Below are 24723 nucleotides of genomic sequence, written 5' to 3'. Positions count from 1 at the left end.
ACATTTTTGTTCAAGTCTGCAGATACATGTAAGTGGGGATTTTCCAAATAAACATTATCAAAGCCAAGACATTTAAAATGGCATCTGTTACAACAAATCTATTATTCCAGAATGGAATATTCTGGATCACTTCCCCCTTGTAGAAACTAAAATAGTCTAGTGGCTGGGATGCTCATCTGGAAGACGATTAAGTGCCTATTGAAAAAGAAATCGCAATAAAGTAGTTTGAAAACAGGCTCCCCAGTGTGATTCAAGATCCTTATTCAGACCAGAGTTTAGACCCTGATCTCCAAGATTCTAGCTGAGGAAGTGAGGTACTTTACAACTGACAACTCTTTCCTGGGTGAAGTTTGTGGCAGAAAACAAAATTTAGATTTTTATATCAAGAAATATTTTAACACTTTCAAGCTCTAGAATCTTCTTTCCCATCCACCTCTGATTATGAATAGTTAGACAGCTTAGAAGGTTGTAACAAAGAAAGCTTTCCTAAGCACAAGCACTAAATGTTTTTTCAAAAAAGTGTACATTTTAGTAATAATGTATATAACCATACCTACGCAGTTAAGAAATTTTTTCAGTCTGCCACAGAGTGCATATACTCAGTTGGCAAACTCACTTTGTTAGGTTAAATTTAGTCACCTACAATGGAACACATGTATCCACATGATCACACTGCTATCTAACTCCAATAACAGTAATATCTAAGTATTAATAAAGTTTCATTAAATAAGCACTCAAGTATTACATTCTCCAGTGCCCTAGATTCAACAGCACAGAAGCCTCAGAACTTGCAGATAAAACTTTACATCTACTTGCCACATTCAAGAGAAATTTCTAAAGAATAAGCATAAGAAGAATGATATCCTAGTTAAAATATAGACTATTTCTCCACAGTCCTATTAGCAATTTTCTGGTGCTGAAGCTTTAGCATATGAACTAAGAGGTAGGATGAAAAGCAGTTTGGCCATAGTCCTTCTACGTCTAAGTATTACATCTTCAAGGTAACAAGGATATTAGTTTCCCCTAACTAGGTAAGTACAGTGTTTCACCAGCTGAAAGTGTTAAAGCAGAGAGGTATTCCGGAGCTTTTTGGTACATGTCGAAGCAGCTTACAACTGGTCTAACACAGCAGACTTAGACCAGCACTTATCTAGACCTAAACAGAAATAACCACAGCAGTTAATTCTCTGAAATAGCATGAGAGACCCCCTCACATTCATTAGTTGCTACATGCGGTATGGTCTTGATAGTTCTATTATTTACAAAGCTACTTCTTTCACTTAATACTCAATTAGTCTTTAAAATACATGGTAAAACTAAGGAAGTCTTGTTTCCCACGGGTTTGGGTTTTGTGGTTGATAGTTTCTGCCATCCTGGAACAAAATCCAGTTCAAGCTTTCCTATACTTTAGTCACAACTGTTCATTTACCGATGCCTAAAAATAGTCACCTTGCAGTCTTTCCTCTACTTGGTGCACTGTTAGTGCACACATCTTTCCCCAGCTGCTAACAATCAAAGCTTTACAAACAGACCTTTGAGATCTTCCCTGCAAGATTCAGTTAGCTTGGCCAACGGGTTCACATGTTATTAAGGCACATCACCTTCTCCCCCTTAACTATTGTTCTTATATACATTACCTCAATTTGTTCATAGACATGAATAGGATCACTAATTCCTCTGTAGTTAAAGGCAAAGTAGAAGTAGACACATGCACCTGCATCATAGGTCTGTGTCACCCTGTTGAAGAGAACTGCATTACAAACAAAGCTTTATGGTATTAAGCCAGCCACTATGTGACATTATACAATTCATGAGGTTACTTATTTAAAAGGGTAGCATTTTTTTTTTATCCTTTTTGCTCATACTTCATGAGTGACTTAATGCAATGACTGAGAGTTGAAGCTCTTCAGTCATTACACTTGACTTTCATGCATATAAGCAAGAGTAAGTGTCAAGACTAATGAAGTGCTACTAATCCCTTAAATTACTCACTCCTACATGTAATCCACTTGCAGGTTAAAGAGGAAGGTCAAGATTACTAGTGTTTGTAATAACATTAATAGATGCACTTTACTTACTAGCTAGCAAGTTTAATGACCTCTTCCTTAGTTCTCTTACTAATCAAAGACTCAAGAAAAATGATTATTTAAGTTGTTGCATGGCTTACCTGCAGGTGGAAAGAGGAGCAAACTGAACACCCTTTTCTTTGCATTCTCTTACTATCCTTTCCTTTACATTCCTACAAAGGTCCAAAACCCTGTAACAGAAAACACATTAAAATATAAAACCTTAGTATATGATTTTATACAACTTCCTAAAAAACACAACTTCAGCTTCAGTAATCTTTTTTAAAAAGTATAATCTAATAAAACAGAAGATTGCCTTCTAGAACCATTTTTAGATAGCTTAGATTTTATTCTAAGAGTAAAATAGTCCTCATCATCGTGACTTCACTAGAATCGCTTTTTCTGTACTTCTCCTGAATAGCACGTTTACTCTGAAGCAGAGTACGTAATGAAAGCTCTTTCCCATAAGGGCTAGGAGTCAAAAGTGATCAACAGAAAATGGAGGTTACCTACTTCTGTATGTCTTTACTTACTTTCTCAGCAAAACAGCCCCAAGTTTTTGGCAAAGTAGTTGACAAATACAGCTCACAGTAGAAAGCTTGAGAACTCTAAGGCTTTGTATACTCTGTTAATACCGTACCTTTGGTATGTTGCAAGGCCAAAACTGGAGATACTCCAGCTGTGCACTAGTTTGCCAGCTTGAAATGTTAATAGTTCTAATATGGCAATGAGCTATTAAACCTTGTCATAAGCCATACTTGTTTTGCTTTTATTATTATTTTTTTCTGCCAGGGCAGACCCAGGTGCATCCAAAGTGCTAAAACAATTGAAAGAAGTCACTGTTTTTCAAATGACCATTTCTTTAGTTGTATGCTCTCCCACAAAGGTCTGAAGTGCTATACTATACAATTCAGATTTTTAAGACATTTTACACAGATTCAAAACTACTTTGCAGATTGACAGAAGTAATACACAAGAGAAATTTATCCATTTAGTGCATAAGCAAGTAAAGCTAAATATTTTATTCAACTATCTTCAACTAGTCAGGAACAAGGTAACTGACTGATTTATGGAAAATTACATAGTTCTTGTGAGTCAAGTAGAAAGAGTTTTAGAAAGCATTTGCTTTGGTGAGGACAATTTCAAATATTTTCTTAAATTCTTAAATAAAAAGTCATTCTCTCCTGAAATGAGGGAAAGGCAAAACAAATTTTGTGACTAAGCAGTTAGCATACTTCAAGATCTATAAAGCTAAAGTAAAATAAAGAGCAATTTTGCTTTAAAATTGTCCTCAAATTTCTGCCACACGTTTAAGATACTATGCCAATCTTCAAAGCAGAGGCTGGAACTTACCACTGCCACTAAATTCAATAGCAAGAATACAGACTTGCCAGCTTAAGTCATCACACTTTGCACACTTTCCACTTTGCATTAAATACTGTAAAGTTTATTTCAAATCACTTTAGATCCTGCGTAAGAGGTTTCTGGCTTACCAAATGGACAGAAGCATCCAAATGATTTAATGTATTAAAATTTGTTGTGGTCAAGTGTTTCTCAACCATAGCTAACAGATAAAATAAGCTTAGGAAAAAGATTTATCTTGGGCAAAAGTTATCTTTTCAGTTCTTTCATTTCCCTGCATTACTGGGGAAAGAAAAAACTTAAATATATTTAAATAATTTTTTTGATCTTCACTACAAACTTCTCTGTTTGTAACACACTGCTATCCCACACATGTGGCTGCTCATTACACAATACAGTTATTATCACCATTTTCCAGCTTCCTAAACCAGGCAATTTCAAGTCCTGAATTTGTTACAGTAGGCTAACCTAAGTAGAAATACTACTGAATGCTTGCCTACACTGCACTTACAAAATCCTGATACGTAATTTACTAGCAACTTTAGCAAGAACACACAGGTGCAAGACTTGAGGCACATCAGGGAGTCTCCAATACACATAAGGCCTAAATTAAATTAAGTTTCCCCGTGAGCAAGCATGAGCTAGGAATAATTTGAATGAAATAAAGTACAAGTTTTAAGCAATTCTAAACAATAATCACAGTTTACCTATCCCAGGGAACAGATGTCTCAAATGATTCTCCTATTACATAGTAATCCAGGCCCAAGTCCTAATAAATAGAGAAAGAAAATTATCAGTAACATTCAGCATCAACATCTGGGATTCCAGTGTATGCTACACAGCTAACAGTTGAGCAACTTCAGTTAGTTCGTATGAGAAAAACAGAAAGTCTAATTAGCAAAAACACCCATCTGTCCCAGTGACATTAGTTTATAATTATGGAAATAGGGTAGCTCTCTGAAGACACAGATGACAAACATTTTGATGTCATGGCTATAGTGAGACAACTTGTCAGACTGTCAGTATGCCTACACTAATCAAATATTTGCATCACTATAGCATCAAGCCAAGAGCTCCACTGTGCTAACCAATATAATACCTAGTAGAAATACCTATTTGGAATGTAATTCCTATCTAGGTAGAATAAAGACAAACATTTTTTCCATTTTACATATAGCCTGCTGAAATAAAGGGAAATTCAATGATTTGTCCCCGACTATAAAAACCAAATAAAATCTAGCACTCAGGACGTGCATAGTATTCTGAAAAAAAAAAAATATCTCTGAACAGTAAGACTAAAATTCATAAGAACAGCTGCAGCAGTTCAGACTAAAGGTCCATTTGTCCTGGAATTCTGATTCGAACCACAGCCATAAGCAGATGTCCAAAGACGACTAAGAGCTGAGTGAGCACAAGTATTTTAAGTACTCTCACAGCCTCCAATTACATTCAACCTGTAGATTTGTAAGTCTGATCTGGTTTATTTAGCAACTGCTAGTGGATTCTTCAATCTAATTTTCTCCACCCTTTATTAGAAACTATTTTCTTAACAAGTGCATAAATTAATGCTTTTATGGTGTTTTGCAGATGAAGTTCCATGAGTAAACACTAGTCAGAAATGGAAGAGATACAACCTCTGGGAGAAGTCTGAGATAACATCCAAGGCAACCCGCATTTAGATTTCAGAGAAAGCATCTTCAAAGAGACATCTCTATGTTTTGTTTTATTAATTAACAGAAGTTTCAGCAGGCAGACAAAATGTGACCTACCCGAAGGTAAGCGATGACAAATGTCAGCATATATCCTCTCTGTCCATTATCTTCTCCTGCTGCCAAGCCACTGCAGTTAACAAGAACTTAATTAACTTTCCAGCAAAGCAGTCAGTTTCCAAAAAGAATTTAAAAAAAATACTTTGATTATCAAACATATGTGCAAGTTTAGCTGTCTCTAAGCTGTGTTGCAATAGTTGCAAGTAGTAGGGTCTTTTCTTCACTAGAAAGGAGAAGTTACTTCAGACCAGACCTTTAAGCCTTTGCATTTCTCTTTTCATTCCATAATCTGAAGAGATGAACAGTAACAAAACATTTGATGTGATCTTAAAATAACAGTCTTCAAACATCACAAAAGAGCAGGGGAACAGAACTAGACATAGTATACCCTTGATGTTCATTTACAGGAATATGTGTAGCTACATTTCTAAGTGTGTTGGATTTGTGCACTTGTATGCTCACAGGTCATGAGAGCAAGACTACTGACTTAGGATCCCAAAAGTGTAAGTGATGTGAATGGACATAAAAAAGACACAGCACTAAAGAAAAAACAAAGCCTTGCTTTCACTAACCTATCATGTTAGGAGCATTATGAAAGTCTGTTTTTAACTATTGGTTTCTGAGAACAAGAAAGTGCTATGTATCTGTAATCAGTCTTCCTAGAAGCTCCTATAAATCCGAGAGAGGTGTGTGGGAAAAAAATCAGATATCCTGAAGGATAGAATTAAAGCATTTTAGACCATTAAACGGTTTAGCATTGTAGACGAGGTTAAACTATTAAACACTTAACTAATAGCCTTAACTGAGCAGCACAGACGCACCATCTTCTAACAAACCTAACACAGACAAGTTTCACTCCCCTTATCAATACACTATCTTGAAATACCAAAATATAAAAGGATTCACAGTTGAAGCCTTTTCTTGCATACAACATTAAAATAACTAAAATGTTCTTTAAGATCAAGAGCAATGTTATTCTTATTACTGAATGTTAGCAAGCTGCTCACATGAAATCCTACTTTTAAGCTATTTTAAGTGGTAGAATGAAAGCACAATGTAAACAAATTTCAGAAAGGATAGCCTTGAAATGGATAAAAAATAATGTGTATTTGAATAGTTGAGACTAATACTAGCAATGACTTTCTTAAAAAGAAAAAATTATATTCTTGACAAATCACACTTTTAATGATGGTTTTCATCAATCGCACTTAATCAAAGCAGAAGGACAGAAACTCCCTGACCATTACTCAGCCTGCCCCTCCAATGAATGTTTTCTGTTCCTTTGTAAGAATAGAAAACAGTCTGTGGGTTCCTTGAACTAAAACACAAACTCCTCTTTTAAACAAGCTTCTTGTATTCATATGCTCACATCAATTCTGCAAAGATTTAATATGACCCTTATGAATTTGCTTTCCCCTTCTGTAGTTAAAATATTCTAGTATTGCAAAACAAGCAGCTTCCATGCCTATAAGCAATTACAAGGGCTAGTTTCCATTTTAATAACATCAATTCTATTTTTAGTCAAATACTTTCCTGCAATACAGACAGCTGAAGTTTTTCAGTAAAGTTGCCTATTAAGAGTTAGCACAAGCTGTATTTATCAAAGGGAACATTCAGTAGCTAATTGATTATTGCCACTTTAAACTAGTAAATTGAGAAGATATCCATACAGTAATCACTATAAAAATATGGTAATCCTATTTTTTCCTGAACAGTTAACTCCCAGCTTCACATGAAAAAGTTCTTTGAAAAGCATACCCAAACTTGGTGGCAATATCATAGACTTGCTTTTCATGCTGAAGAACCTTCTCTCTGTCACCCTCAAAGAGCAAGGTAGCTACACACAGTATGTTGGGATCAAATCCTTTAAACTGCAAAGAGAAAACTTTGCATTATGTCATGCCTATGTGGTAGAATACAAACAACAAGTTTTTACTTTTCAAATACACAGCATATGCTCTGGTACAAGTGTTGTGGCAACTAAGAGGAAAGATCAGGAAAAAAACATCTTTCAAAAATTTACTCCCAAAACAATCAAGTTTTTCCCTCGACAGGACAAATATTCACAAGCCCACTGAAATAACAGATTATCTTTGTCACCTTTTTTCTCCTGTTAAAAAGCAGGATAGACATAACAGCTGTCTACCTATGCTGAAGAAAGAACAGGTCTTAAATGCTTTGAGCAATAGGGAGGCATTTATAGTCTATCAACTATTCCTGTATTAAAGCAGGAAGATGACTATGATGACCAAAAACATCACTGCTCTCAAACTAGTTGCATCAGCAGTGTGCCACAGAAAATCTTTATGCTGGGAAAAGCACTATGGAAGGAAAATAACTTCTAAATTTGTGGCAGGCACCATATCCCAGTGGAAGTGGGGAGAAAGCTATTAAAGGTTTAATAGTAATGCTGTGAGGCTGTCTGTATGGCTTTGTTTCAGGAGTAACAGTCAAGAGGCATATCTTCACAACTGGTCAGAGAGCGCCTTACTTATTTTCTACATACCTTTTTATTATTAATTAGCTCCAGTGAACTACCACTACTAAGCAGGCTTCAGAAGGAATGGAGATGAATATAAAGTTGCAATAAAGTTTAGTAACTTTTTCCACAGTTAAAAAGGGTAAAAATTTATGGCTTGGAACAATATATTCTTAATATGTATATTGACCAGCAATTATTTTTTTTTAAAGCCTTTCCCTTTCCAGTGGCATTCATCTCTTCCAGTCTCTACTCTGCTTGTGGTAACTTGTTACTTAAGCACCAGGCAAAGTTATATGAAGTTACATTAATAGTCAAGAGATTCAAATTCATCCTTTATGTGCAACAGCTATGCTGAGAAAAATCCCAGTTAGCTGCTATTCCTTTTACTATTCCCATAACTGAATAGATTATCTGTACTGGAAATTAACTGAAGGTACCAGAAGGGTCCAAAAAAACAGCAAGGAGGCAAAGTATCTTGGGGTGGCTCAGTCCTCCAGCCAGTGAGCTCAAATCTGTATGGTAAGCCCCGGTCAGAGACATCCAAATTAGTATTTCTGAAAAGGATATTGCATCCTACCACCCCATCAAAACACCACCATGAAAACCACTGCAAAACAGAATATACCTCCCCGGGCAAAGGATCTGTCTTATCCATTAGTCCTACAAAAACAGCATAGCTAACATAAATAGAAAGAAATATTGTTACTACACTGATACACTCCAAGGACAGGAATAAAGTCCATTAAGATGCTATTTACGGTCCCTTCTTGTTCTAGAACCACTTGTATTTCATCTAGTATGAATCCTTTCATCTATTCTGCCATCTTTTGGCTGCAATGCTCAGGTAACACCTCACAGTTCTCTTTGAGAGGCATTGGAGGAACTAGCGACAGTGTGAACTATTAGACAAACAATACCTAGAGGATTCATGTATCAGTGAACAGTCCCAAACTACATGGAGGAGTAAACCAGGAAGACTTTGTCCCTATTCTCTTAAGCGGTATCAGTTAAACTACTACTCCATTCAATAAAAGAATGAAGTGTTAGGTTTTTTTGGTTGGTTGGTGGGGGTTTTTTTGTTTGTTTGTGGTTTTTTTGTTGTTGTTTGGGGTTTTTTTTGTTTTTGGGGTTTTTTTGGTTTTGGTTTGGTGTTTTTTTGTTTGTTTGGTTTTGTTTTTTTTACAGGGAGCAATTCACAGATGAAGTAAGCGTAAGATGGATTTGAGTATCTTGGTCCCAGCAACACCTCCAATATCGGTCTCAGGGTCACTAAACTTGCTCCTTTCTCTACTCCTACCCTCCCGTCCCAGCTGGGAGTTTCTCTGAAGCAGTAGTTGCTCATATATGTCAGGGCTCAGTCCCCTGGTGTAAAAGCTCCAGATTGGTCACCAACCTAGAATCTCTGCATCAGTATTACATAGCATTTCTCTCATTTCTCCACGTTCTTTTTCTTCTGCAGAGCTGGAAGCATTGGGATTGGCATACAACATCCCTTGGCGATACAACATTCCAAGAAATGTCGATACTTGTTGCCAACTACAGAAGCAGTAGATATTGTTGACTAGAATTGTTTCAAACTGACAGCAATCTTGTTGCAAAACCTTTACTACTTTAGATATTCCTGCACTACAGCAGATCAGGGAGGGAAGGCAAAATAATTTTTGGCTATCTCTAAACCTAATGGGACTTCTTTTGCTAGGGAATACCTAAGACACATGGCATTTTCTACTCAGTAGCACAAGAAAAAGCAGCAGAATCAACACTAGCCACTGTCTCTCAAGTAAGTCCACTCCTTGAAGACACTCAATATTATCAGATCAGAATGAAATGTTTACCTCCTCCTATCTAACAGTTATCTAAATCCAGAATGATGCAATTTTCTACATTTGAATACCCATATTTGCAGGAACTCTCTAGTTAACTAATTTGGAGGAAAAAATCAGTAACAAGTTATTTAATACAAAAGCCTAGGTGAAATCATTTTAGGACCAGATAATTATGATTTAAAGAGGGTATTCTTTGGGATGAATTCCAGAAAGGCAAAACACCTATTTATATGGGCAATTCAAGACAAATATATTGAGGTTCTCCCAAAATTCTATTTCATTGTAATAAGAAGGTAGATCATGCCTTGACAAGATCTGGGAAGAGGCAAAGATAGTAAAGTGCTAGCCTCACTCCATCAGTTTTAACTGATGATCAGTGGTGTGCAAGCTAGATAAATTGGTTCCAGTCTTCCTCTGTCACCAACTCACTGTTAGGCAAGGCACGTTAATCTCATCTACAGATATGATAAATGAGAACAGCTCTCATGGAATAACTCCTCAAACAGATAATCTCGTTTTGGATTAAACCACCTTGAGAATCTCGAGTTAACTGATACTACAATGTAGGAACTGTTACACTCACTCAGCTGCATTAGAGACAGTATACCAAAAAAAAATCTGAGCTTTATGAGTAGCATGCAACTTCCAAACAGTATTAAACCCCAAAAGTTACCTTTGTGATGTAGAATTTTTTCAGTCCATCCAAAAATGATGTAAAAATGGAAGCAACTTGTGGTTTAAGAGCATGACCTTTGGCAAAAAGTGGAAAAAAGCATGTTAAAGCAAACAGTGCTCTTAAAATTCCTACTTCAATGGGCAAATAAAAAAATAGCTTGGTAGTCAAAGTTGCAAGAATCACTTGGAGCACTTTGATTATCATCATTAAAGAGACTTTTCTCTAATCATTTAGAAGATAATTTAGGAAAAGGTTTTTATTAATTTTTTTAAAAGGCATACATACAACTGTGCACAAATATTTCATTTGACACTTTAATTAAGGCTGCTCTAGTTTATATCTCCACAAGCATATGGCACATGGAAAATTTTAAAAGAGCACTTCATTAGTTTTTACACTACAAAACTAAGCAAAATCAGTGACCTTTTTTAAAGTTATGCCAAAACCACTGAAACCAATAGCCAAAAATGGTGCAAGTTAGGAGTGAAGCAATTTTTTCCTTAATGGTTATGTCATTTGTGCAAAATTTTCTACATAAAGCTAGTAATTGCTTCCTTAATCACATACGGGGAACTAAAATTACCAGGATATATAAATGGTGTCTTGGAGTCTGTTAAATTAACATCTCTGCCTCAGGACTGGGTTTAATTGACATGAAAGTCTTTTATGGTTTGTTCCATTGTTTTCAGTCACAAGCAACTTCTGAACTCCCATTACTGCTTCACTTTAACAGTCTTGCATCTGGGCTACATGCTGTGAGCCCAATTCATAAAAAAAGTTATGCACCATTCACACGATACTTCCTTCTAAAATACTTCAGAGTATTTCCTCCTGAATAAAGCATGAGCTTCAGCAATTGGTTAGTCTCCTTCCCACTTCAGTAAAGAGGGACTCTCCCTGCAGATATGAACAAACCCCAAGGAGTACACCTCCAAGCACACTTAAGTAAGCACACACAAAAGCACCAGATAACAAAAGGACGTGAATTTATTAAACCACAGTCTGTAAAAGCTGTTGGATTTAAGCCTACTTAATAACAACTACAAGAAAAATCTATATTGACACACCTGAAACTATGTTTTGCAGGTGACCGTATAAGCTGCAACCTCAGATCAAAGCTAAAAAGTAGAAGAATGATTTATTCAGTGTCGGGTTTAAAGCTTGTAATTGGTCAAACTTCTTCCCAATTAAAAAGGAAAAAAAAACCCCGCATCTGCCTTCTGTTGTACATGTCTGAGAGAAATAGCATTAACACAAGAATGACCAAAGCAAGCAGCAAGGCTTGCTGGGCTCTCAGGTCTTACAGATCCTGATTTCTTTGGTTTGAAAAACAAAGTTCAACTTTCTCAACACCATCATATTAATGCCATTTGAAGTCAAGATTCATCACTGAGGTTTCTGTCCAAAAGAAGTTTCAGAAATTCTGACTCGTTCAAGTGGTATTAAAATAGGTTTTCAAGGTCAGTCACACTTCACATTTTCATCTTCTGGGTACAATCAAAATAGCATGGTCTCAGCAAGACCTTCAAGTTCTGTAAACGATTAGCTTTTGGGTAGTGGAACCTTAGGTTCTCAAGAGTGTCCTGAGCCAGAACACATCTTTTGCCAAATTTCTTACAGTTTAAAATGACAGCTTTCCCTAAGAAGTGCTCAAAAATGATTGCTCTGCATGTCTGACATTGTCCTATTTAGGTATTTGAACTAGTTGAAGTTTCACAAAATCTTTGTGTTCAGTAATCTTCTAGTAGCTTCACTGACTTTCAATACTTAAAGCCTACAGCTTAGTTCTATTTGCATACAGTTATGGCATTTACTACATCTGAGCTTCTTTTAAAAACAGACAGCTCACTTTGGACAAATATGTCATTGCCTTTCTACCACCCAAACAATCACTGCCACATCAGAATGTTTTCAAAAAGCCTGCTACTTCTAAGGAGTCTGTATACCACTTGTGATGCTTTTATGAAATTTAAAGGAATCAACCAACTTACCTTCAAAGTAAGGTGCCTGCATTCTGATTTTTTTTTCATACCCGACTTCTCATTAGTACTCTTGGCAAGAAAGTGTTTCAAGTACTATATTGCAAAACTATCATCTCTGCTCCTTTACAGCAAAATAGAGGAAACGCCTCCAGAATTTCATACTCTCCAGCAGGCTATATGCCAAGAATGGAAAGGTAGCAAAAAAAAAAAATCTTATGTATTTATATGCAGAGCATGGCTCTTTACTGTTGTAGTTGATAACTGTTTTCCCAGAGACAAAGACAGCGTTCTGTTTCTGAAAGTACACATTATTGCACTATCTGGAGTTTGAACTCTGGGTTCATTGCCTTCTTTGTCTAGTTTTGAGAGAAAGAATTACTGCCTAAAACAGACTTAAGCTACTAAAAATCAAACCCCTTGGAAACACATATTCATCCAAGAAGATCTGCATACTTACCAAACTGAAACTGTGCATTGTCGACAAGGCGAATTGATGCAGGAGCACATCTCTTGTGGGCAAAGTTAGGGGAATGACAGGGAGGAAGAATAAAAAGATTATGTACCCAGTTTTGCCGAAATTCATGACAATCAAATTTCCATTTAAAAATAGCATAGAAGAAAGCACACTTTGATACCAGAGACCTATGCCTATCATCATCATTGAAAAGGGGTTACTATAAGCTTGTTTTCACTTGAATAGCAACATCTATTAGGTATGTCTAGATATAAAGCATTGAGAATTTTCAGCTTAACCTCAAGCCAATACAGGAATAGTCCAACGATCTTTGACCTTCACGTATTGAGTGTTTTTCTAAATTGCCATATGCACTAAAGATACCATAACTTGATTAGAATATCAAACTTATGTTACTATGTAATCAAAGATACACATATATTACAAATCCATTGAAAAGTCTAATTGCTGTGGGTTAACCCTGGCAGGCAGCTAAGCACTACACAGCTGCTCACTCACTCCCCCACAGTGGGATGGGGGAGAAAGAAGGGCAAAGGTGGGAGAACTTGTGGGTTGAGATGAAGACAGCTTGATAAGCAAAATGGGAAAAAAACCACAAAAAAGTGATGCAAAAGCAATTACCACCATCTGACCAATATCCAGCCAGTCCTCAAGCAATGGCAACCCCTGGAAAACAACCCCCCTCCAGTTTTACTTCTGACCATGATGTTACATGGTACGGAATATCCCTTTGGTCAATTTGGGTCAGCTGTCCCAACTGTGTTCCCTCCCAGCCTCTTGTCCACTCCCAACCTACTTGCTGGTGGGAGGAGAGCGAGAAACAGAGAAAGCCTTGACACTATGTACACACTGTTCAGCAACAGCTAAAACATTGGCATGTTGACATTGTTTTGGTCACAAGTACAAAACATAGCACCACACAGGCTGCTATGAAGAAAATTAACTCCATCCCAGCCAGACCCAGTACACTAATGCTCTACCATCAGACTGCAATTAAAGTCTGTATCTGGGTCCAATCTAGATTCTGCATTGTACAGAAGCCTGAAAACCGGTAGGAATAGCTGCCTTCAATTAGGCAAGCTTCTGGTCATATATATGCCTACACTGTGTAATCTGTGATGGCCATGTCCAGTCATACTGAAATGTATGGCCAGAGGAATACGACAAAGCCTGAATTTTAGGCTGGTCTTCATCTCATCACATGGATATGGAAGTACTCCTCTATCACTTGATTTGACATGTTCACTCTCCATCATATCATTAATACATATTTGGTCACATGATAGGAAGAAAGACCATAAAGAAGAACTAAGATAGCTCACCAGGCAGGTTGACAGAAGGCTGCTGGATGAGTGTTTTAAATGAGACCAACCCACCCACAACCTGGAGGTTGGTTATTCTTACATTAAAGTAGACCAACACAGACAAGAAAGAGCTTTTCAGATAGCTATCATTGTAATTATTACCAAGATTGATGCAAGGGGCAACAGAAGAGAGGAATGAGTAGTTCAGGCTCAAGTAAGCAGTGAAACAGCAGCAGCAGCAACAGAAGCTTAGAAATGGAGCAACACTAAGTGGCTAATAGTGCCTTTTTTTCCTCTTCTAACTAAGCCCACAGCTAGGGAAGAGACACTAGTTCCTTAACTGACTTAAAATGTTGATCAGCCATGATTAAGCATTCCCAAACAGTCTGCTTAGGTACCTTTAACAGGAAGAACAAGCACTAGAAGTAGAAGCACGACAGAAGAACTGGCAAGTGCTGCTGACTAGCATATACATGTCATTCACATACCAGTTTGAACATCTGGCTTGGAACATTAAGTCATGAATTTAGACCAATCACTGGAAAAAATGTAAAGCTGTTTAGTTTGGCATTAATTAAAACATTTCTGAAATTGCTTCCCCAATTCAGGGTATATGCCACCATTCATAGAAATTATTTGATACGTTTTGCACAGAGTAAAGAAAAGTTAGTCTAAGATTGTGAAGAAGGCGGCTAGCCAGTGTAAGATTTGCTTGGAAGCATAGCCATGAGGAAAAGCGTTACACAATTTGGATACACACGTCTGAGTTTTGCTACCTGGAACCATCTGACCACCCTATTCAGAAGGCTCTATTTAAATACTACAGTATAAGCACAATTCCACCTCAAAATATCCAGCTCATCTGAACACGTCACTGTGCTTCAGGAAGTGTTTTCTAAACACAGGCCATATCCTTTCATTGCATGACTTTTATTCCTTTGTCACTTCAAAGCCATAAATTCAACTGCCTTTTACTTGTGTGCTGCAACTTAATTCCTTTAAATACTAGTCCCTTTTACATAGACCTGAATTAATCCGAGGATAAAGCTCCCCATTGAAGGAGATGAAAAGCCAAATTTTCTGTGCTGAGATATGCAAATAACTCCCACTGAAAAAAGCCATCAAAAGGCATATCTACAATTTGGCTCAGAATATTGAGCAAATTCAGAACGTGCTCAATCCTCAATTGCATAATTTCCAGAAGCCTCATGGACCATATACACTTCCGAGGTTCACGTTATCTCAAATCCTTGGTTATCAATTCCCAGAAATACTAGAGCATCAGCACACCCCTAGTGCTAGAATCTGTGTTCTTGAGTGAAGTCAACATCCAGCTTTTCTTTACCTGCTTTGCCACTTCCCTTAAGCAGGCCACCCCTCGTTCAAAGTTGGGGAAGACCACAGAGCCATACTTCTGGTATTCAGGAACTGGGCGAATCTTTATCGTAACTTCAGTAACTACTCCAAGAGTTCCTTCAGGAAAAAGAAACAACTGAGTAAAGTGTTACAAGATGTACTTCTTGCAAGTTACCCAGCTTAACAACTGTTTACCAGGATGTAATAAGTTAACATAAATCAGAAATCCCAAAAATTCAGTATTTCAGTAGTAGGTGATTTATTCCTGACTATTTACATGGTGAATTCTTACAAGATATCCTCTAAATCATTATGTTTGTTACTAGACTTGTAGGCTAACTCCACAGATCTGTTTTAAGCACTGTTCAGAGTTGCTTAACTTCACAGTCCTAATTAAGGTCTCAACGTATTATCCTAACACAAGAAATTCATGCCCGCATAATGCCACCCATAGACACACTAAGAGCCACAGCATTAAAGATGCTCAAATCATCAAGCCATTAAAGAAGCTGAATTAAGATGCAGTTATGTGAAATTACTGTGTTTATACCTTCAGATCCCATAATGAAGTGATGGATATCAGGTCCTGTTGACATGCGAGGTACTTGACAGTTTTTTTCTACTATTCCTCTAGGAGTTACCATTTTTATATGAATCACCTGTTTAAACAATATGCAATGACTATAAATACTAGCATTAAACAGATTTTTTTTGGACGATATTTATTTTCTACAAAGCGTATATTAAGCTTGATATAGTTCAGCTTTATAGACTTTAGACATTCTGCAGGCAGCCCCAAGAACTTTTGGGATAACCTGAGGACTGTTACCAACAATTATTTCTAACACAGCATGGTTTGCCCACACAGATTGTTTCCAGTTCTATGCCAAATGAAGTCAGCTGTTGGCTACATGCAGACGGTACCAGTTAAAACTGTTCTGTTTCTCAGTGTCTCTCTAGTACTTCATGAGTACTAGGATTTTAATCCAGAATATACATAGTACTTCAGAGGAAAAAAGCGAGAGTTTAAATTTTGCTTAAATTTTGCTTTAGAACTGCTGCTTGATAAAACCAATATAATTCAGTCATCAGTTGCTACAGAAATATTTCTATTAAGAAGAAAGACAGAAGTAAGCTTTGTGAAATAGATTATCAATATTAAATCTGCCATAAGACCGATACATATGTAAGGCTAGAATGTTATTTTTAAAAAAATACTTTTCAGTGTTATTGCTTCCAGCTTTATTAATGCACATGCAATACAGAGCCAGGATATTTTTTTAATCCTTTATCCAATTATTTTATACCAAGGAAGGGTGGGGTTTGGGTTTTTTTAGTGAAGCCTTTAAATGAAGCAAAATTGCTGAATTTCAACTAATGGCTTTAAAACTTTCAAGCACAGATAGCTAGGTAATTTTCATCCCGCTCCGAGTTGTTCAAGAATTTCATTATACACATTTTATGAACTGTTGATTCTGCAATAAGTGGATTTTAGGCAGTTTATATAACACACTGTTTCTAGATATAAAGTTTCCTCAGAAAGTAAACACTTCCCTGAAACTTTCTCACTGTGGCATTCTGAAACTCATGAACTGTTCTGAATCAATTTTCAATCCTATTTCCTCCTAATGGAAAATTTCAGAAGCTGTTTTAGCCTGAAGTTATGCTTCCATGATAGAAAAGCCTTCTGCTTCACATCCCCCAGTACAAGCAAAACTATACCATTCAGTAACGCTTTAGGCAGTAGGGGACAGATGACACTTTGTAAGTGCTAGTAGTTTTAGTTCAGCCAGGCCTACCGAATAAAAACTGTGTAGTTCCTGCCAAGCTCAGTCACTGATAGTAAAGTATCACATCTGTGCACAGAACAAACATGTCTAAACTATGAGCTGATGAAAAAGCCTGAGGTGATGGGGATACACTACCTAGAGTGTGATGCAGGAAAGAAGGAAAAAACCCACATGTGTGGAAGGGCTATTGTTCAAACTATGAGAGAAAGCTGGAAGTTTGAAGCAAAAAGGCAGGCAAAGTCTGAACAGTGATGATTTAACTTCAATATATTCAATATATTAGTTATAACAGAAAAGGTAGATTTTAAAAATCAAAAAGTATGCTTTAAAAAACAAAATTACCTGGGTTAATATAAAGATGAACCATTTTAATGCTTAAAACAGATTCAAGAGTAGAATACTGCCATTCCCAGTCCATTGCTTCCTTCCTCAGGGTTCCTATGGACCATGTGGTGGCATTAGATTTCACCATTGTGCATCCACATGGTCAATTAGATCAGCCTACTGATTTGAAAAAACTACTAGCCTAGGGGGAGGTAGGTAGGTGGAAAGAGCTAGCTTTCTGTCAGAGTTAGATGATCCAACTAGACAACTTCAGGAATGCACAACAGGTAGGAGAGAACATGGGCCTTTTGGAATCACCCTAAGAGTTTGACGGGATTACTACACAGGATTAACGGAGAACACAAAACAGGGAAAGAAGGCACCAGAGTCAGGACAGGGTAACAATTCCTTAAGCTAGCCAGTGAGTACCAAAATGAAATTGACTTTTAGATCAGTGATAAGGATTATTAGTTTTAATACCAAAAGCAAGCAAACAAGCATTTCACTCAAGATTTGATGCCAAAACTGTATCACTTGTTAAGAGAACCGCAATTTACCATCCCTTTTCCCTCTCATTGTGAGTCATTATAAAAGTTAAACCTCCAAACAGAGTAATTAATTAGAAAAAGTATTAGAACTGTTTACCAGATCTTCAATGTTTCCATAGATGTTTTTTTTCATGCCTGATGCTCGTGTTGCTACCCATCCTCCTAGCGAACTGAACTCCATGGAGTCTGGTTCATGGCCTGTGCAGAAGCCACTTTCAGCAAGCTAAAGAAAGGAAAAAATACATTCTACAGAGCCTGCATTTGCTTAGTACTCCAAATCTCAATATTCCAGGGTTTGTTTGTTTGGGTTTTTTTAAAAGTATCCTGACCACACCCATTTATTCAGACACAAGTTTTGTCTTTGATATGTAAATGAAATGCAAATTCATTCCACTTCTACTGTGCATACACTGTGCTACATATCAACCTATAATACTCCTCCCCCATATTTTAAAACTAAGACCTCTATTGTTCATAAGAAAGTGCAAATTCAGATACACATGGAAAAAAATTGTAACTAAGTAACTGCCAACTTTGCACAAATGCTGCCAATAAGGCACTTAATCTCTTGTTCTTTCTATCCTAATGTGATATGCAGCAGGTCTGCAGAAAATGTGAGCAAATTGCCTGTACTTAATTCTCTCAAGGAGTGATATGTTTTAATATACAGCCATCTGGTTGGGCTTCCTGTATGCAACACCGTCAACTATTTGTGATGCAGATCACGCATTCCTGTACATTAAGTAGTCACTTGTTTCTCATTTTTCTGTATTAGCTTGGCTTTGCCATCTGCACAGCACCTGAGGTTGATTGGATGCCCTCAGAATCACAACACCAAAGCTGTCGGACAGGAAGAATTAAAGACCCAACAGTCTCACATTAGGTGATAACTGTGTTAGTGCATTTGAGATGATCAATTTGCACTGACCAACTGATAACAATCCAGTTGGACATAGGTATTTAAGTATACCACATGATGTGGATCATTAACTATGTTCTGTTGTACAAAGTGGTTCTAACTTAAATGATTGAAAGCCACTTCTATGTAATGTCTATGGTGATTCATCTAGCTCACAGTCCCCTCTCACACCAGAGGAGCTTGTGGCTTTATATGCCTACTGGTCATATATTAGGGAAGTGTTGGAGCCTGCACCTTCCTCATTCCCCAAGATGACAAGAAATTTGCTTCAGTCACAGCTTACCAATTTCTACAAGTTGTATAAACACAAGCACAGCAGAAGACCATGCTTTTGAAAACTTGTAATTGACTGTGCATGTACAAAGCACTTGGTCTAAACTCCTTGAATCCTGTTGTAAGAACAGCATGTGCTAAGAGCACTTACAGGACAGGGGAGAGATTATATGTACTTCGCAGATGCAAGAGACAGCCTCATCCAGGAAATATAAGCATGTACTAGCTTTTCCTATAGAATCACGATCTGAATGATAATGCTTATTACAAAAAAATATCAAATATTGTTCTATCTTCATTATCCTTTTGTCACCTTTAGTCCTCATCTATCAACTATTATTCCATATTCTATTCTGACAAAAACAAGTAACTTGAGGCTTCTCTATAGAGCCCACTAATATCTGGAGTTCTCATCCCACAGAAAGTAGTGCTTTAATCACACTAGAGTCACTAGCTAAGATAGACAAATATGTGAAGTGTACATTGATTTTGAATGCCTCATTATAACACTTACAGCCTAACTTTTGTCAAATATCAGGTTTTCCAAATTCATTGTTTAGAATTCAGCTCTTGATTTTAGTTACTGTTATAAGGTTCATGATATCTGTAAATGAGACAGCCTACTAAGTAACTTCAGCACCCAAAAAACGAGGAACACAGTAAGAGGCACCAAACCTCTTCACTGCAACATAATTCCTAGATAATGTTGGTCAAGTCTCTTAAAGCAACAGAAGTTGGATTAGCCTCCAATCCAAAGTTTACTTAATACTAGCAAGCTGCAAACCAAACAAAAAAAAACCTTTCAAACAGTTTCTTCTCTGCACAGTCCAAATATGTATCTGCATTCTACCTGTACTTCGGTGGAAGTCTGCATTGGCATTAACTATAATATTAAATCAGTTATGCTCAGATTGTACTACACAAAACAAACACAAGTTGGAGTCCTAGCTTTAATCACATCCCGTTTGCTAGTAATACTGGAATTCCAGTATATGTAATAAGAGTGTAAGATATATATACACACACACACTTTAAGTAGATTATCTGATTTTGTATTCTTTGCACATGGAAGGAATTGCACAGAAGTCCTCACGTGCTCAGAGTCACTCCATATATTAAAACCTTTGTACGAATACTAGTTTACATTCAATATTGAACAAATTGACAACCAGTACGCTTTTCATAGTCAGAATCTGATTGAAAAAAGTTTTTTGATCAAAAATATTCAAAAAGAATAACTGCAACAGTAGTATTTCAGCTCGTAAGAGCTATAAGCAGCAAGGGAATATTGGCCCTTACTTTAAGTGAAAGGAAAAGTAGTGGCATTTAAAGGATAGATAGTAGTGAAATATCAAACTACTACCCTAGAAAAATGTCATTTAAATGCAGAGAACATTCTCTTTGCATTTTAATTCCAAGCTTGAAAGAAACAGATCTGAAAAGGTTAAAATATTACATCAAATGATAAAAAGGAAAATAGGAGGGAAAAAAAACAAACGTTCAAAACACCCTTCAAATCTCTGCATATTTGTAAAGTGCATTTAGGCACTAAGAAAAGTTTAGACAACATTTAGCTATCAAACAAGTTAAGTCCTAGAATTTTTTTTTTTTTTTAAATAAGCAGAACCACACATCCTGAAGAATAGTAACAAACATCCACAACCTGCTTGATTATAGAGGAGCACTGAGAAAGACCCTGAGAAGGGTGCTGCGGTTCATCTGATAAACTGCAGTTAAAAGCCACTAGATGCCACTTAGAAATGAAGGTGATCTAATCTTCCACTGGACTCTTGTTCTGGGCAACTCTCCATCCTCTCTCCTACTCTCCTGTAGCTGGCCTTAAGAAGCAGTAACAACAGCAAGTCTGTTGTATGCTCTAACCTTTCTGAGGAAACTACCTCTGGCCAAAATGACTAAAACATGCATCACAAAATGACAATTTGAACTTTTCCTAGTAATTGGTACCAAGTGTCATGCCTTGCAACCACAAGGGTGTATTCTAAGGTCTGAAACAGAAAGCATAGCATTACATCCTATGAATTGTCAATTTATTACTGTAATCTCATTTTGTGGCTAGAGCTAAAAAGAAAAAAATTAAAGCGTTCGTTAAATACAGCATTCAATGTGAGATGGTTCATAGCCACGCATATAATGCTTACCACACCAGTCTGCATGAAAACACACAAGAATTAAGGTAGAATTCAATGATTTAGACAAGACATGACAAACAGCTAAGAAAAACACAGATAAATACTAGATGCTTGACAAGGTAAAAATACCTGTTTTTCCAGATCTTGTCCAACAATGCCAGCTTCCACACAAGCTGTTAAGTTTTTCTCATCTATCCAGAGAATCCGATTCTGTTGAAAAGCGAAAACCAAGAATCAGTGTTATAGATTTTTGTTTATTTCTTTCCCTAATGCTATAGGATCAACATGCTTTGTCATACAGTTTACTATTAACACAACTGCAGTTATTACAGCAGTGGAAGCTGAGTCCCCTCACTCCCTCAAACAGCTACACAACAGGTTACAATCTATAAAGTCACCACTATGAGAGAGTAACATACTTATTAGTCAATTTATGCTAGGAATGTTTACAGAAACAATGCAGAAAAGCTAGAAAGAATTAAGTCAAAAGTCTTACAGAAGTTAAGCAATACAGTGATTTTCACAATTACCATGATTGAAGGTGCCTAAATCTGACTATCTGGACATTAAGTACACTTTTCTTGGTGTATTCTTAAACATACTCCACGGTTTAAATAGACTGCATTCAGTTATTCCAGTTCAGCTCTTGGAGTTTGACACAGTAAGCCAAAAGCAAGACACACTACAGGATGTCAGAGTATGTACTTTAGAAATGTAAGATACTTGGAAGGATTATATAATTTTATCTGATGAGACACTCACTGTCCCATCAGTATATTCTACTAAACAGGAAAAGTAGTAAACACTACAAGTTACACAGTGTACTAAGCACAATTGTTGATGAGGACAATCTGCATGAAGGAGAAACTTAAATATGGTTTTAGCTTTGTTTATAGTAAGGACGCCACAGAAGGTTCAGCTTCCACTCTTCATTCTTAAGTACACTTCTGGTGTACTTCTATAATTTTGTGTATTACTATTGTATAGAACAACAGCTCTAACTTCCCTTTGCCTTGATTTTTCAAGACAGAAATGTGGACATCTTGTAGTCCAACTTAAACTAGGCTTTAAAGCAGTTGTCTCCCCTCACAACACCTGGGCTAATTATTCAAAGCCAGCTATTTCTGCTCCTTTCAGACACCTTCAGTTTCAACATAAACTGCTTAACTGATCTGAGATGCTTATGTAAATCAGTTTTTATGCAATATAGATGCTACACGTAAGATGAAGATACCCATTAAGTGTCTATTAAAATAGTAAAGCTTAGCCAACCATCTTAACTGCTCTGAGACATCCAGGTTTTAACTCTGACAATGCTTCTTTTCACCTTAATTTCCTTATTTTTCCTCCTCAATGATTACAAGAATTAGCTGGCAGAGTCATTCAAGACACATGAAAGTGATCTATTTTCTGATTTGGTGTATACTTACATATCTAGCTGACACAAAAGCATGATAATAAGAGTTAACCACATTCCTTTCCCACCCCCAAACCAGAAAGAAGTCAAAACTGTGGGCTATGAATCAATGAGTTCAAATGAAGGCCTGAGTCAGTATTGTACTCTTTGGATTTCACTCCGTACACACACCCAAAGAGCTTCCTTCAATACACAACTACGACCTTTGCAGAAAAGATCACTTTGTAGCCAGACACACTGAGAAACCACAAGTTCAACTGAAGCACCACTGACTGAGTGGAGAAAATGGAGCCAAAACCCCAGTCTTACCTTCAAGGCTAAAGGAGTTAAGTTCAGCAGGTGCTCAGAGGCAGTAGAGCCTTATATCAAAGATACAGAGCTGTTTCTGAAGCATCTCATTACCATGTAGTCATAAAACTATCATTTTAAAAGTATAAAGCTCCTTCATAATGGAAAGAAAAACTAGCATTGAATTTTACAGAACTTCATTTCTAGACTGCCATAAAGCTATGAACTTCACATTCTCAAGATGCTATCTACACAAAAATCACAAAAAAACTTTTTTTCTTTAAAGTCGATCCTTCAAGCTGATTTATAGATATTAGGTCACCTTACCAACCTTTGCTTTAAGTCTGCAAAAACTAGTGAAATCTGCAATAACAAATAACTTGCTCCTAGCCTTTCATTTAACCTCAGATACAAGTTCCAATATAGAAGAGTAGCATCCTCCGATTTTCACTTAAAGCTGCTATAAGACGACTTAGTGATTTTTTTTTTTCTTATTAAATACATATATGTCATATGAAGTAGTACAGGGCTAACATCAGCAAAATATCACTTAAACTGAAGGAATACCAATTTAGTCATGCATGGTACAGATTAATACTTCCATATCTACTTTATTCTTGCAAAGAAAGAAATGTCATTCTCTAGTGATCACCATTCAAAGTAACTGTAGGAGAATTTAAAAAAATAAAAATAAAAAATTGAGAGACATACCATTTGTGAGGTATCCAGTGAGACAATTGTTCTTTTTTCTTCTTCAGGACATTCAAGGGCACTCGAGACACTCGTCCCTCCTGCAAATATGGGAGCGACATTGTGATCACAAAATTTTCCTGTAGCTTTTCTTCACATACCATCCCTCTCTCCCTCCTTTCTGATATTGAACTTAATAAAGTAAGATCACTGAAGTTAACTGTTTGAGGCTAGTGATTAGTCTTTCAAGGCTGTCTCTTCTCCCAGACTGGGTTTCACAAAATCAAGGCAGCATTGGAGCTGACAATGCTTTAACAGCACTCAATAACAAACCATGAAATTCTGTGACCATCTCAGCTGATTCTGTTAAGTCCAGAATAAAGTTTTAAAAGAAGGAAGGAAAAGAAATAACAAAGCCATCCAAGAAACAGAGATAGGTATGATTTCTATATATTCTTTTGAGATCACTATGGAAGCCACTACACTTCTACCTAGAAAACTGGCTTAAGAAGTCTACCTAATACAGGAATGCAATACTTATCTGAAAGCAAGAAAGAAACTGAAATGGTATAACTATAAAAAAAAAATGGATAAAACCAAATGTCAAACGTCTCTCGAGGTTTCTAATGTATCTTTATAGGATGTCACAGAACAGCCTCCAAGCAGCCTTTGGCTTCTCAAAAACTACAAAAGCCATAGGAAAAGAGACACTAGGATGCTAAAGAGATCCACAGCAAGCTACCAGAAGACCAACCAATGGCAAGTACAGAGACAGTGCCAGCTAATAAAACACTCTCCAAGAGCAATAAAGCCCATCACCTTTGCTTCCAGTGACAGGAAAGGTGGCATTTTCCTTAAATACCAACCCCTATAGTAGTAACTCCAGAAGTTGACTGTAGTTCAGTAAAAACAGACTTGGGAAACAATCTGAAGATCTTTCTGTATCCTGGTCAGTGAACAAGAGATAGTCAATATTGCTGCTTTCAGCTATACCAATTTACTAGTACCAAAGGTGACTTGTAGCAG

The 24723-nt window shown here is 36.8% G+C and overlaps 1 protein-coding gene across 1 annotated transcript in view; it reads right to left on the bottom strand.

Annotated features, from left to right (window-relative positions):
• AGPS (alkylglycerone phosphate synthase) overlaps window positions 1–24723 on the bottom strand; it is a 60874-nt gene that overhangs the window by 12045 nt on the left and 24106 nt on the right. Inside the window, exons 7-18 of the mRNA XM_009278608.2 lie at window positions 23719–23798; window positions 21432–21512; window positions 18058–18183; window positions 15849–15957; window positions 15288–15415; window positions 12621–12672; window positions 10179–10255; window positions 6956–7068; window positions 5198–5267; window positions 4136–4197; window positions 2168–2257; window positions 1638–1737 (exon numbers count right to left, since the gene is read on the bottom strand). Coding sequence (XP_009276883.2) covers window positions 1638–1737; window positions 2168–2257; window positions 4136–4197; window positions 5198–5267; window positions 6956–7068; window positions 10179–10255; window positions 12621–12672; window positions 15288–15415; window positions 15849–15957; window positions 18058–18183; window positions 21432–21512; window positions 23719–23798 — 1088 coding nt within the window. The remainder of the gene's footprint in view (window positions 1–1637; window positions 1738–2167; window positions 2258–4135; window positions 4198–5197; window positions 5268–6955; window positions 7069–10178; window positions 10256–12620; window positions 12673–15287; window positions 15416–15848; window positions 15958–18057; window positions 18184–21431; window positions 21513–23718; window positions 23799–24723) is intronic.

Source organism: Aptenodytes forsteri, unplaced genomic scaffold (genome assembly GCF_000699145.1).
Source record: "Aptenodytes forsteri isolate BGI_AS27 unplaced genomic scaffold, ASM69914v1 Scaffold257, whole genome shotgun sequence".
NCBI lineage: Eukaryota > Metazoa > Chordata > Aves > Sphenisciformes > Spheniscidae > Aptenodytes > Aptenodytes forsteri.
The sequence above is the reverse complement of the archived record's forward strand: the minus strand, read 5'-3'. Positions and strand labels throughout refer to the sequence as shown.